General features: G+C 44.8%; 1 protein-coding gene across 1 annotated transcript; it reads left to right on the top strand.

The window, feature by feature from the left end:
• The first annotated feature begins 14,060 nt into the window (after positions 1 to 14,060).
• On the top strand, positions 14,061 to 14,927 carry LOC132615143 (uncharacterized). Its single transcript, XM_060329722.1, has one exon. It carries the CDS (start codon positions 14,134 to 14,136, stop codon positions 14,668 to 14,670), a length of 537 nt encoding a protein of 178 aa, XP_060185705.1. The 5' UTR covers positions 14,061 to 14,133; the 3' UTR covers positions 14,671 to 14,927.
• The last annotated feature ends 885 nt before the right edge of the window (positions 14,928 to 15,812 follow it).

Below are 15,812 nucleotides of genomic sequence, written 5' to 3'. Positions count from 1 at the left end.
CACTGTTTCGGACAAGGGCGAATAGCACCGGACGCATTCTCATTTCCTCCTCCGGTTCCCGTTCCACCGGTTTGACTCACATCCGGTTTTTACCGTATACAGATAGCCCCACACTTCCCGGATCTGCGATCTATCGGAGTAACGGGAAGTGGATAATTCCCGAAAACCGGTGGTTCCGGCAGCTCGTCATTGTCTTCTTATTTTGGCGGGAACGGTTGCGCAATGCATCCCCTTTTATCGGCCACGTGTCCTGCCCCGAATGGCTCGTCTCTGCCAACTACCTTTTTCACATCGTTTCAAGTCATTTCGAATTAATGACGGGACACGTGGCGCCCCTTGATTGGCCGTCCTCGGTAACCGCTCCTCTTCTTTGTCTATATAAAGCCCTTCACCTCCTCATTTTTCCATTTTCACGCTTTTTGCTCTTCTTCAACTCCACCCCACTTTCTGCTCCTTTTCACCTCTACCACACACAATTAACTTCCCATTTGATCTGCTGCTGCTTCATTGATTCATACAGCGTGCAAAAGGACCAATTTTGCTCCCCTTTCTTTTAGTTATTACCAGTCTCTTCATCTTCCTTAAATCCCTCTCTTGGACCTTCCCTCTTTCTCGTTAACTCGATGTCTGAATCCACTTCTCATGATGTTCTACCGGTATCGTCCCCAGGGGCCGAGCCTGCGACTCCAGTTAAATTCGAGCCCACGGCCTCGGATATCATACCGGCTAAATTCAACTTTAACAAGAACCTTGAGGTCGAGAAGCCTTCCTCCGTTTCAGACAGGGGATTTGACGTGAGGCGGTATCCCTCATCTATCACCGAGGAGAGGCTCGACATAGTCCGGGCCGACTGCGGGTGGGACACCCGTCCGGTTCGGGTATTCGCCCCCGGGCTAGATTAATCCGTTACCGACCATCGTGAAGGTTTTTGTATGTTTATACATACCCCTTCACTCTCAAACTTGACCCCCCGGTGGACCCGGTCATTCTCGACATGTGCCGGGTTTACGGCGTTACATTGGCTCAAATCGGCCCAAACGTTTGGAGGGTCGTAGCGTGTCTCCAGATGTTGGCCAACAACGCCGAGGAGGAGTTCACACTGGCCCATCTGGTACGCCTTTACTCCCCGAGGCTGTTCCGGGGTGGTGTAATGAAACTGGCCAAGCGGAGCCGGAACCAATTCTTCTCGAAAATGGATGAAGATCGAGACCGGGGATGGTTGGAGCGATACGTCCGGGTGAAAACCGAGGATATAATTCCAGTCGAGCACATGCCTTTCCCGGAGAAGTGGAATAACAAGCGTAAGCCCGAAGTCTCGAACAATTGCGTTAGTATTGCCTCGTCAAATTTTGATTCTGCTTTCTCATCGTTTCTTTCTTACTTTTGCCAGCCAATGGGCACGTTCCTCCGGTCATCCGGAATCTGAACGATTGGGTCACCGTGCTCCTCACCCAGCATCCCTACGACGACCGGACATGGGCTCACCTGTCTCGTGGCCAATGGTTTGCCCAAAATCACGGTAACCTTCTATTTTTATTCTGCTGCATTCCCCTTTATTCGTTTCATCCTTTGATCTTTGCTAACATCTTGTCTTTTTAGGTTTGCCTAAGGGCTCGGTAGCAACCAGATCGAAGTCGGGGACCGCCCCTCCAGCACCGGCGCCCGAGTTCGACATAGCGGTTCTTCCTGTGTCCTCTCTGAAGCTGCAAAAAGAAAGCGCCCCTCCGAAAAGATGCAGACGCCGAAAAGGAAGAAGGCAAAGAGTGTTGCTCGCCCTTCGAGGGAAGAGACAGAGCCCGACGTCATTGTTCGGAGAGTCGGCTCCGTTCCCACCGTGGCTTCAATACCGGAGGAGGCGGTCTCCATTCCGCCCCTTCCTTCCATCGGCGAAGGTCTCTTGATTCCTGCCCCACGTTCAGGTGCGGAAGAAATACTTTCACCAGCTCCTCTTCGTCGATTGACTTTGTCGACATTTCAGGTGAAACTTCTTCGGAAGACGCTCCTCTGCAAAGAAAGAGGCCCGGGGAAGCGGTTGCCGTTGAAGCCGATAAAGGGGTCGCCCCGGTACCGGAGAGCGAAGCCCCTATGGGCGCTCGTCCCTCTCCCGAGCACGAGCCTGCTACAATTGTGGAGCCCTCGGCCTTTCCCGAAAATATTGAGGCTGCTCCAAGTTCATCCACCCCGGTTTTGCGGGTGGATGACTTTGACGATATGTTCTCGAGCACCCCCCCGCTACCGAAGAAGCAGCGGGCTTTGGTCATCTGCCTATTCCTCGGGCCACAAGGCCGGCTAACCGGATCTTCGATTCAGGGGCCAGGGACAGTTTGGTAAATATCTTCCCAGCCCCGAGCGTGGAGCCAAGGAGAACCAGATCGGCCGTAGTCACCGTACCCGAGGACTACAGCTTTCTGTCGCGCCCGGTGGGCGTAGTGAGCTATTTGCGGCCCCTTGTCTCTGACTCGGACAAGCGCAAAATGACCGGGCTCACTTGGCAGTGCCTCATCAAGGAGGGTATGCATGCAAGCAACCGGGTAAGCCCTTCTGTCATCCTTGTTCAATTTATTTGTGGATTTTGTCCTTACTTACTTCGCCTAAGCCTTCTGATTTGTTTTACCTGTAGAGTGTGGTGCTGGTTAATGAAGCTTTCATCCGCGCCCAACATGAGATAGATGATCTTCGAGGCCACTTGGACGCCCAAGGCCGAGAAACGGAGAAATATCGGCATCTCCTTCCGGAGAAGGAGGAAGAGTTGAATCGGACGGCCGTGTTGGCCAACATTCGTCCCGAGCTCGATGCGGCTAAGGACGAAAACCGTCGTTTGAAGAGTGAGCTGGCCGCTATGACCGACTATAACCGGAGCCTCGAGGCTGAAAAGATCGGCCTTAGCCGGGATAAAGCCCAGTTTTCTTCGAGGCTAGATGAGTTGGAGACCACGGTTTCCCGACTCCGGGGGGAGCTGGACTCGGTGAATTCTGATGCAACAACCCTGACCGAGAGGAATCGGCGGCTCGAGTCCGAGGCCGCTTTGTCCGACAAGCGCAGGAGGGTGTTCGAAGAGCAAGCCGAGGAGCGATCTCGGATGTGCCAAGGCCTAAGAACCGAGCTCGAGGAGGCGTCTAACGCCAACGATGCCCTTAAGGCCGAGCTGGATGCAGCCACTGGTAGGATAAGTGTCCTTGAAGGGGACCGGACTGATTTGGAAGCAAAACTGGCCAAGGCTGAGGCCGACTTGAAAGAAACATGGAGAAGTGTTGAGGCGGCCGAGGCTCATACTGCTATTGTTGCCGAGTATGAGAAGTGGAAGTCTCGGCAGATCACCCTCGAGCAAGCCGAGCATGGTCTCTCGGACCTTCCGGCCCTGATACTCGAGGCCAAGAGGATGGAGGAAGAAGCCAACCGAGCCCTCGGGTCCGAGTCAGACGACTCCGAGCGGACTGATTCCGAGCATTCAACCACCTCTAGTCATGCCTGATAGTATGGGACTTGTGCCTTGCTTTTTGTTTTTGCTTTTTGCCTTTGTAGGACTTTGTTTTTCTTTTCATGTAAGCGACATCCGTTGTATAAATGAAAAGTGCATCTTTCTTGCTTCTTTGTTTGAATGTTTACTTACTGCTTTTGCTATAGCTGTTGATCCGTTCTAGGACCGGTCGACTCATAGTCGTTAATTCATTGTGCCCGCCGGTTTTATCCGAAATTTTAGGGCCGGTGGCTTTATCAAATTTTGGCTTGGATCATAGTGATCTCGTTGCCTTTGTCGAATTTCGACCAAGGTACCCGGCGTAGGGTATGCGAATGAGGCAGCGTCGAGATACGACGGTTACCGACTGGCAAAGTATATTTAACAGAGAGCAGTTTTCCCAACTTTTGATAACTTGTGTTCGCAAAATGTTTGTACACATGAGAATTTTAACTCTTTCTTGCTTAGCCGTAGCAAATGTAAAATGGGACACGATTCATTATAATCGTTTGGTCCTTACATCGGAGGCTATGGGCCGGGCCTTAGTTTTACCGTAGCAAATGTTGAATGGGACACGATTCACTATGATCGTTTGGACCTTACATCGGAGGCTATGGCTGGTGGTCGGGCCTTAGTTTTGTCATAGCAAATGTTGAGCTTCTCCGTTTGTTTTAATCGGCATCATCTTTGGTGTAGCATAGTACTCCCCTAGCAATCATCCGATCTCCGAGGTCGGGTGAGTGCTATTATGTCCCCAATCGGAGGATGCGACACCGGGAGTACGGGTGCTTGCCCCTCATATTCATCAAGTAACATGTTGTACTCATTGCCTCGTTAAAAACCTTGTCGGAAAACCCATTTTGGGACAAAACCGTACTAAGGAAAAGAGTGCAACACGTGTTTTAAGATCTGGGTTCTAATTTTGTCCCACTCTTGCCTTCCTGCAAAAAAGAGAAACGTTAACGAGAGAATACGGGGGGACCATACCTTAGCAGTAGTATCTCTTTAGGTGGGCCACATTCCAGTTATTACGCACACGCTGCCCGTCCACTGACTCCAATTGATACGACCCTTCGCCCGTTATGCCGGTTATCTTGTACGGGCCTTCCCAGTTCGGACCCAGCTTTCCCTCGTTGGGGTTCTTGGTGTGCAAGGTAACTTTTCGAAGTACTAAATCCCCAACTTGGAAATACCGAAAGTTCGCTCTCCGGTTGTAATATCTTTCCATCCTTTGTTTTTGGGCCGCTATGCGGACCGACGCTCTTTCGCGCAATTCGTCCGCGAGGTCGAGCTTCGCGGCCATGGCCTCCCTGTTTGACTCTTTGGTGGTATACCTGAAACGGAGGGTCGGTTCGCCAACCTCCACGGGGATGAGGGCTTCGACTCCGTAAACCAATGAGAACGGGGTTTCTCCCGTGCTCAACTTGGACGTGGTTCGGTAAGCCCACAACACCTCCGAGAGTATCTCCCTCCAATGATGTTTCGATGCTTCAAGTCTCTTCCTCAGATTTTGGATTATTGTTTTGTTCGTTGATTCTGCCTGTCCGTTTGCACACGGGTAATACGGGGTTGACACGATTTTCTTGATCTTCAACCCCTCGAGGAAACTGTTGACCTTGCCACCCACGAACTGGGGGCCATTATCACAGGTTATCTCGGAAGGGACGCCGAAACGGAAGATGATGTGATCCCATATGAAGTCGATGACTTCCTTCTCTCTTATCTTTTCGAAGGCCTATGCTTCAACCCACTTAGAAAAATAGTCAGTCATAAACAAAATGAAACGGGCCTTACCTGGTGCCCGAGGTAACGGACCCACAATGTCCATTCCCCACTTCATGAATGGCCAAGGTGAGTTCACCGAATCCAGCAACTCCCCGGGCTGGTGAATCATCGGAGCATGCTTCTGACACCCGTCACATTTTTGGACAAAACGCTTCGTGTCCTCGTCCATCCGGTTCCAGTAATAACCGGCCCTGACAAGTTTTCGAACCAAAGCTTCTGCACCGGAGTGGTTGCCGCAGGTTCCCTCGTGTACCTCTCTTATCACGTATTCCGTTTCACCGGGGCCCAAACACTTAGCTAGAGGACCGAGGAAAGAGCGTCGATATAGTTGACCGTCCACCAAGCAAAAGCGGGCAGCCTTGGTCTGCAGTGATCGTGACTCCTTCGGGTCATTTGGGAGCTTACCATCACGTAAGTAGTCGATGTAATTATTGCGCCAATCCCAGGTCAATCCCATTGTGTATATTTCGGCGTGCCCGGTTTCTATGGCCGTGTTTGATAAGTGCACCGTTGCCCCGAGGTTGATTTCCTCCCTCTCAACCGAGGATCCCAAGTTTGCTAATGCATCAGATTCGCTGTTTTGCTCCCTCGGTATGTGCTGCATGGTCCATTCTTTAAATTGATGAAGTACCACCTGGGTTTTTTCGAGGTACCGTTGCATCCGTTCGTCCTTTACCTCGAATACGCCGTTCACCTGGTTCACGACCAAATGCGAGTCACACTTTGCCTCGATTGTTTCGGCTCCCATGCTTCGAGCCAATTCCAAACCTGCAATCATAGCCTCATACTCGGCTTCATTGTTAGTCAATCTAGCAGTTCTAACGGACTGTCGGATGACCTCCCCGGCCGGGGTCCTAAGGACAATCCCTAGGCCGGAACCTCTAAGATTCGAGGCCCCGTCAGTATGTAGAGACCAAATGCCCGTGGTCTTTCCCGAGGTCAGCAAAAGTTCCTTCTCGACCTCGGGGACCATGGCCGGGGTAAAGTCTGCCACAAAATCGGCCAAGATTTGGGATTTGATGGTCGTTCGAGGCTTGTACTCGATATCGTAACCGCTAATTTATATAGCCCATTTTGTTAATCTACCGGATAACTCGGGTTTATGCATGATGTTTTTTAAAGGGTAAGTGGTTACTACACATATGGAGTGGCATTGAAAATAAGGTTTGAGCTTTCTGGAAGCGCTCACCAATGCTAATGCCAGTTTTTCCAAATGGGGATAATGGGTCTCTGCATCCCCCAAAGCTCTACTTACATAATAGATACGGAATTGCATATCTGATTCTTCTCGGACCAAAACGCCGCTTACCGCCATTTCGTAGACTGCTAGGTAGAGGAAAAGTGGCTCATCGGTCCTCGGTGTGTGCAGCAACGAGGGGCTGGACAAATACTTCTTCAACTTCTTTAGGGCTTTTTGGCACTCCGGTGTCCAAACGAAGTTGTTCTTCTTTCTGAGCAAAGAGAAGAAACGGTGACTCCTGTCCGAGGACCTCGAAATGAAGCGACTCAGCGCCGCTATCCGCCCGGTGAGCTTCTGTACCCCCTTTATGTTGTTCACGACCTCGATGTCCTCGATGGCCTTGATCTTGTCCGGGTTGATTTCAATTCCCCGGTTTGACACCATGAACCCCAGAAATTTACCAGACCTAACGCCGAAGGCACACTTCTCCGGGTTGAGTTTCATGTTGTATTTGCGGAGTACATCGAAGGTTTCCTGCAAATGCTTTAAATGGTCTTCTGTTTCCAGGGACTTAACAACCATATCGTCAACATAAACTTCCATTGTTTTCCCTATTTGTTCTTCGAACATCCCATTAACTAGGCGTTGGTAAGTTGCACCGGCATTTTTTAATCCGAAAGGCATGACGTTATAACAGTAAGTCCCATAACGGGTGATGAAGGATGTTTTCTCTTGGTCCTCCGGGTGCATCCAGATTTGGTTGTACCCGGAGTAAGCATCGATAAAACATAACATTTCATGCCCGGCCGTCGCATCGATCATTTTGTCGATGTGAGGCAACGAAAATGAATCCTTCGGGCATGCCTTGTTTAAATCCTTATAATCGACACACATTCGAAATTTATTACCTTTTTTGGGCACCACCACCACGTTAGCAAGCCAATCCGGGTATTTCACCTCCCGGATGGAACCTATATTCAAAAGCTTTGTTACCTCATCTTTCACGAAGGCGTGCTTTGGTTCTGACATGGGTCTCCTTTTTTGCTTGACCGGGGGAAATTTCCCGTCCAAGCTGAGTTTGTGTGATGCTATTTCCGGTGATATACCTATCATATCTATATGCGGCCATGCAAAGCAATCGGCGTTAGCTCGAAGAAACTCAATTAATTTACGCCTGAGCTCGGGGGTGAGCCCCGTGCCCAGGTATACCTTTCTGTCCGGTAAGAACTCGAACAAGATGATCTGCTCCAGCTCCTCCACGGTTGACTTGGTCGCGTCCGAGTCATCTGGCATGACAAAAGATCTGGGCATCCCGAAGTCGTCCTCTTCATGCACTGGATCCGGTCCAGTATACTTTAGTTGCTATTGGGGGACCTCCCCTCCGGTTGTACCCTTCTCTTCCTGAGCCGGCTTCTCGGGCCGGGGAGCTGCCTCATCTACTGCGAACATTTCTTTTGCAGCGGGCTACTCGCCCCGGATGGTTTTCACCCCCTCCGGAGTGGGGAATTTCAGGAACTGATGCAGTGTTGAAGGAACTGCCTTCATGCTATGTATCCAAGGTCTGTCCAATAACGCGTTATATTTCATGTCCCCTTCGATCACGTAGAACATTGTTTGCTGAATGGTGCCATCCACGTTCACGGGCAACGAGATCTCTCCCTTCGTGGTTTCACTAGCCATATTGAACCCGCTGAGTACCCGGGCCACCGGTACAATCCTATCGAGCAACCCTAGTTGTTCGACCACTCTCCACCGGATGATGTTGGCCGAGCTACCTGGGTCAACCAAAATGCGCTTAACCTTAGTTTTAAAGACAAGTACAGAAATTACCAGTGCATCGTTGTGTGGCTGAACGATGCCTTCCGCGTCCTCGTCACCGAAGAAAATAGAGCCCCCGGTCGAATGGTCTCGGATGCGTTTTTCACGAATAATTGAGACCTTGGTCCATTTCATTACCGGTCCTCGAGGGACGTCAATACCCCCAACTATCATATTGATTGTATGCTGGTGTTCAACCGGTTCGACCCTTCGATGAGCTTCCCTTTCTTTGTAGTGATTTTTGGCACGCTCGCTCAATAAATCTCGGAGGTGGCCGTTCTTTAACAACCGGGCTACCTCTGCTCTCAACTGGTGGCAATCCTCCGTTTTGTGACCATGGGTACCGTGATATTCACACACCACGCTCGGATCTCGCTGCCCCGGGTCTGACCTTAGTGGTTTCGGCCATCGCACATCCGGGACACGGCCGATGGCCGATACAAGGCCCGAGGTATTGACGTTGAAGTTGTACTCCGAAATCTTCGGTGGACCCTTATTGTTGACGGAACTTCCGGCGTCGCTTCTGAAAGAGAGTCCCCGGCTGTTTGACGGGCGCTCGACCCACTTGCTACCTCGACCGGAGAGGTGGTTTGGGCTTTCCCTTGGCCTTTCCGACCTGGAATTTGGTCTCTCCGAGTGGGAATATGGTCGGAACCTCTCTTTCGACGATTCCGACTTCACTTCATAACCTTTCCTCGATTTCTCGAACCCTCTATCCACTTTTAACTTTACCGGAGAGAGCTCGAACTGATCATCCTCTACCCGAATCTTTGATTCATACCGATTGTGGACATCGGCCCATGTCACGGCCTCGTATTCCAGCAAATTTTCTTTCAATGTGGCCGAGGCAACTGAACTTAGCATGTTGAGCCCTTTTGTGAAAGCTTGTGCGGCCCATTCCTCTGGCACCGGGGGGAGTTCCATCCGTTCCCTTTGGAACCGGGTAACGAACTCCCGTAGCAGCTCATCGTCCCTTTGAGTTATCCGGAAGATATCGGCCTTACGGGCCTGCACCTTTATTGCATCGGCATGTGCCTTTACGAACGAATCGGCGAGCATTTCGAAAGAAGTGATCAAGTGCACGGGTATATGGTCATACCACGTCAACTCTCCCTTCGACAGAGTTTCCCCAAATTTCTTCAGCAATACCGACTCGATCTCATCTTCTTCCATATCATTGCCTTTTATGGCACAAGTATATGAAGTCACGTGCTCGTGCGGGTCCGTGGTGCCGTCATACTTCTGTATGTCGGGCATTTTGAACCTCTTCGGGATCAGTTTCGGGGCCGCACTTGGTGGGAAAGGCCTTTGGATGTACCTTTTCGAATTCGCCCCCTTCAGTAAAGGTGGAGCCCCCGGTATCTGGTCCACCCGAGAATTGTATGTCTCGACCCTCTTTCGGTCGAATCCACCCGTTTCGCCAAGGTTTCGAGCATCTTTAGGACCTCAGTTGAGGAGCCGGCTCCGGAGCCGTCGCTCTCAACCATTCGTGCTTCGTTTCTTCCGGTTTCGACTGTATCCTTTGACTTTACCGGCCCCGCTTCACCCTTTCCGCTCTGCAGTTGGGCAATTGCTAATCCTTGCTCGGCGATTGCCGTCCTCTGCTCCTGCAACATTTCAAAAATTAAATGTAATTTAATGTCGTCGTTTGGTGCGTCCGGTTCTCTCCGGCCCCGATCCCGGGATAACGTAACGGAATGGTGAGTGTTTAGAGGATCAGTGGCCGGTGGGGCGGCGTTCTCTTGATCTACGGAATTTTCCCGGCTGAGTCCTTCCCTTGAATCAACGGGGTTCGGATCAGCGGGGTTCGGCAATGCCCGCAGTTCGCTCCCTTCTTTTTCCGCCACGATCTCGGTATTATTGACATGACCGGATTGTTCGACGTCAGCCATTTGGACCGTTTTCACAGAGATGGGTAGGGACGCTTTTGGTTTTGATGAATATGGTAGAAATCAAGGCCAAAGACCACTATTATCCTAGCCCCACGGTGGGCGCCAAACTGTTTACCCCGGATTCGGATAATCAATTAAATTTGTAAGCGGGTATAGGATATATGCTTCGTTCTTGATGTATATTAGATAAAGAAAATAAATGTTTGAGGGCTCCTTAATAAAGCGGCTAATGATGCAAGTTTGCTAAGGATATGAATGTTTACGAACAATATATTGTACTTGATGGAGGGAATGCAATAATAATAATAAGGGGTAGCCTTGGCCGAATCGAATAATGAGAGAGATTGTATATATATGATTCTTCTACTACATGTGTTCTTGGAGAAGTAAGAGGAGCCAACCTCTCCAAAGGAAGGGGATATGCCCTATTTATAGTGGCACTCCGAAGGTTCTCATCCAATATGGGCTAATAAAATAATAATAATAATAATAAAAAGGACTGCTCTGCACGGATTTGGTGGGATTAGACTGACGGCGTCGTCTGACACACGCATGGTAGGTAGTTGACCGTGACTAGACGTTACTGGCGCGTGACTCGTCTGCAACGGCCACACGGACAAACGACCACTCGGGCTAACGGTCATGCGAACCAACGGCCATGAAAGCCTGGGTCCTCGGGCTTGGCCGTTTCAACGATGCAGAAGGCAGATCGGTCGGTGCCCTTGCTCAGCTTCGGCCCTGGCACTGTTTCGGACAAGGGCGAATAGCACCGGACGCATTCTCATTTCCTCCTCCGGTTCCCATTCCACCGGTTTGACTCACATCCGGTTTTTACCGTATACAGAACTAAAGTAGCATTTGGGAAGTTTTCGTCTAGGGAGAGCATATCGAACAAGCAAATGCTAGATTTTACGCTAAGAGGATTATACATGAAAAAAAGATTATAAAATTTGGAAATCTAATTCAACGTGATATTTAAAGGTCCTCGAATGGAACCTAACATTTGTCAACAACCTTATTTAGCAAGAGATGAATGAATTTGACTTTAAGAAATGTTTTTACACATGGTTCACATCGGAACAGTCAGCCTTGTTAGGTAAGAAATGGACATAAGGAGTACTTTAACCAAAATAATTAAATTTAATCAAAAAAATGTAATCATAAATATGACGACAAAACTTAAGATAGTAATTTTTTAATCCTGCATGTCAACTGTATTACGTGTTTCGTCAAAATGTTATACCGTACAAATTGAGAAAAATAAATAAGATTTATTTTCATATATATATATAAATTATTAAACCTTAAACCTTCTTGATATAATTTTAGTGTAGTGTTATGGCTCATATTTTTTCAGATCGCAAGTCTAAATTTTAAGTTATATCTTATATTTTTCTGAATTCCCTACTAGAATTTCTAACTCTACCAATAACTATCAAGTTACCAAAAAATAAAAAATAACAGGTGGCAGGTTGAGCCTAACATTACCAAAGATCGCGGTGGTCGTTAATTGTTAATGTGAGGGTTGGTAAAATAATCAATTAGAACTTCAAATGTGAACTGTCACTTTTACATTAAGTTACTGACTGACGTCCTAATTTTCTCATGTATTTGTACCAAATTAACATCAAATTCAGTTGACACTCATATGGATGAATCTAGAATTTAGAGTGTTAGGAGAACGAGCAATTTATCTTCTCTCTAAAACACGATCGTCACGGACCTAAAACCTAAATGACTCACTAAAAGAATGCAAAGAAAAGAGTGAGTTTGAATAATTCCAAAGAGAATATATATTCCGATACAAATAATAATAATTATGCCTCAATCTCAACCTAAGTTAAAATTAACTTTATTAATTTCCATGGTCTATACCGCGCTATTTATTCTCGTTTCTATTCAATAAACAACAAGCACAACAACAACAACAATAATAATAATAATAATAATAATAATAATAATAATAATAATAATAACAACAACAATAACAACATCAACAATGAAAAGGGTCAATTTTGTAAAATAATTTGAATTTTCCCTACTTATAACCTGTTTCGCCAAGCTTATAAAAACAGTTTATTTTAAAAAGTATTTTTTTTTGTTTGGCCAATTAATTTAAAAAGTATTTTTGAGCAGCAATTAGTATTTGGCTAAACTTTTAAAAAGTGTTTCTAAGTGTATTTTTTCTCAAAATTACTTTTCAGAAAAGTACTTTTGGGCAAAAGCTATTTTTTTTAGCTTCTGAAAAACTGCTTCTGCTGCTCCCCAAAAGCACTTATTTTCTCTCAAAAGCTTGGCCAAACACCTCACTTTTTTTTAAAATAAGCACTTATTGAAAAAATAAGTATTTTTGGGGGGAAAATAAACTTGGCCAAACAAGCTATTAATGTTGAGAACAGATCTACTCTTGTTGTTATTAAACTGAGCTAGATTTATCCTTAGTGACTAACAATAAACCCTTATCAATCAGGCACCACTATCTTTTTTAAAACTCAAATTCTCCAACAGCCACATTACTATCCGCAATAATAAGTTGTATTCCCTCTGTTTCAATTTATGTGAATTTATTTAATTTGGCATGACATTTAAGAAAGAGTGAAGACTTTTAAAATTTGTGGTTCAAAATAATTATTGAATATTTGTGTGATTGTAAATCATTTCATAAAGTGAATTTGTTTTCAAATTAGAAAAGAGGTCATTCATTTTAGGACGGACTAAAAAGGAAATAGATTCGCATAAATTGAAACAGAGGGAGTATTTGTCTAGCATTAGAGGTACCACAAAAGTGAGGTGAGGTATGAGTACATCCTACCATCTTCAGACTCCACTTATGAGACTACACTACTGAATATGACAAATTGAAAGACTCTAAACAACACTGGAGCTAAATAATAACATACTAATGTATTAAATTTTATTTTAATTAATTGATATCACCTATATATGACTGTCAATCGACAAATTAACATCCATCGCTGAATAACGCACTAATGTATTAAATTTTATTTTAATTAATTGATATCACCTATATATGATTGTCAATCGACATATTAACATTCATCGCGGAAAAATTATATTGTGTTGATAAGTTATACTATCATTTGACATTGAAGCTTGAGTCTAACTCCAGCAGATTCACAAAAGGACTACTCCTAGGAAAACACGGAACTACCACAAGAAGTCCACAACCAAAGACTAACCTAATTAGACCCTACGACCCATCCCGTACCCCAAGTCTGAAATCAAAACCCAACTAATCACGGAATATTATATTATTATCAAATCCCACCACTTTAGACAAATTCTTCAAAAACACACCACTGAACACGTTTAAACATAACGTTTCAAACATTACTCCCTTCGTTACAAAATAATTATCATTTTACTAAAAATTACGTCCATTAAATAATATAATATAAAATTTACTAAACTATCCCTACGTATTAGATGTTTTTTTAAATTGAACAATATTAAAGATAATTATTTTTTTTCATACAAAGCGAATAGTTGAAAACACTTGTCAAGTTTTGTCTTGAGTTTCTAGAATAATATTCGTAGGATTTTTTTTTTTTTGCTAAGGTGATACTTATTTTGAAAACGGAGGGAGTATTTTTATTATATTTGTCTGATTCAAAAAATAAAGAATACTTTTGAATCTTGTGATCGTTAACTAAAGTCATGTAAAAAGTATCAAAATATTTTTTAATTTTGTGATCCTAAATCTATCATATATTCAAGTTTAAATTAATAAATTGTCAAATAATAAACGCGTCATTCTTTCTTAAACGAATTAAAAATTTAGCGTAGACCATAATTATCCATAAAGTTAAATTCGCACCCACGCGCCCATGTCACATCATTACTTACTTTTCTCTCTCCTCCTTGTCTCCACTATATAAACCAACCATTCTCTTCCCTCTCTCATCATCCCACTTTTCAACTCAACTATCACAAGCACGTGTATTACACGCATTCTAATCTCTCACCAAAACTTCATTATTATGGAAAACACAAATAGAAAGAAGAGAGTCCGAGTTAATGTAAACTCAGACGAATCAGAATTCAACTCACCTGAAGTAAAGAAACTCAAAGAAAACCTCTTAGACGATCTCATCAACAACGATTCCGAGTTTCCCGCCACGTGTCACGATTTCGACTCCTTCATGAAAACCTTAGAAGAACAAATCACACCATCGCCGGCGACGGAAGTGGTGGATTTGACGGCGGATTCAGACGAGTCTACGCCGGAGTTAGGTTATCTTCTAGAAGCTTCTGATGATGAGCTTGGCATTCCTCCACGTGTCATGACGACAGTAGAAATAATAAAATCTGATGGTTTGTGCGAGTCAAATGAACTCAGTAATGAGTTATGGGAATTGGATGAGAGAATTCCGAATTATGACTTGTTTGATTTGGGAATTTATAGTTCTAGTGTTTGTGATTACGTGGCAATAGATGGATTATTTGATGATCATTCGGATCTTGGTTTCGGGTCACCTGATTTTCTATGGAGACCCGAGACTTTACCGGCAAACTAGAAAATGTAAATTTAAATCTTTTTTTTTTTTTGTTCTTTTATTTATTACTACTATTATTTAATTTAAAATTTATAAGCAAGGGTTAAGTATACAAATTTGACGACTTGGGTTGATCAGTTCTGGATGTTAAACTTTGAAGCTAAAGAGTAGTTAGAAATATTGTGGAAGATTATGTTAGCCCAATGTTTATGATTGAAGGTTGTACCGGTGGACTTTAGGTTTAATGATGATTAAAAAATTGGTATTGAAGTTTTGAATTTGATTTTAAGCACTTTGAAGTTTTAAATTAGAAGACTCTTAATGGTTACCTAAAGAAACATTTAAATTTGACGCATTTTAGAGCCCGTTTGGATTGGCTTATAAGTTGTTTTCAGCTTTTTTGAGTGTTTGGCTGGTCAGCTTAAAGTCATTTTATGCTTAAAATAAGCTCAAAAAAATAATTGGACCCATTTGACTTAGTTTATCTAAAGCAGCTTATAAGCGGTTTTCAGCTTATAAGCTGCAAACAGCTTTAAGCTGTAAGCCAATCCAAACGGGCTCTTATTCAAATTCATTTTAAATTATAGAGAAAATACATCATTATTTTCTCTTTAAATTTTATCGCACAACTCACTTTAACAATTAAACTTAACATGTAATTATATACTCCTTAAATAACTTATGGGTAAATTAAAATCAGCTTTACTTTACCTAGATGTTGTCACTACGCTCGCTCTTTGATTGATCCACATCATTTAATTATTATTTTTTAAATAAATTCGTCAAAACTAAACTAGAAATGAATTAAATAAACCGTCAACTCCCAAATAATGTGAAAAAGGGTAGTTGGTATTGGTATTTTATTAGCTGCTGCTGTGGTGGGAGCAGCTTGTCCCCGGCCAAACTGTTCCCTGAGTTTCGATAAACACCCAAAACAACCTCATCCCTTTGCTTCCTTTGTCACTGCCAGGCCTCACCGGAGACGCCATTTCCGATGAAACTCAGCCATTAACGACGCCACCAACCCCACTTTTATCCCCACGGTAGGATCTACCAGATCTGAACGGACAATATGACTCCGGTGATTATAGTGGTGGAGCCACATATAGCTCAGGGTGTTCATCCGAACTCTCTCAGCGAAAAAAAATACCGTTTTTATAAGA

The sequence above is a fragment of the Lycium barbarum genome, chromosome 10 (assembly GCF_019175385.1).
Source record: "Lycium barbarum isolate Lr01 chromosome 10, ASM1917538v2, whole genome shotgun sequence".
Lineage (NCBI taxonomy): Eukaryota > Viridiplantae > Streptophyta > Magnoliopsida > Solanales > Solanaceae > Lycium > Lycium barbarum.
This window is presented reverse-complemented; position numbering and strand designations above follow the sequence as displayed.

What these genes read in the sequence shown, in the direction of transcription:
- LOC132615143 (XM_060329722.1), top strand. Translation starts at nt 14,134, where the DNA reads ATGGAAAACACAAATAGAAAGAAGAGAGTCCGAGTTAATGTAAACTCA.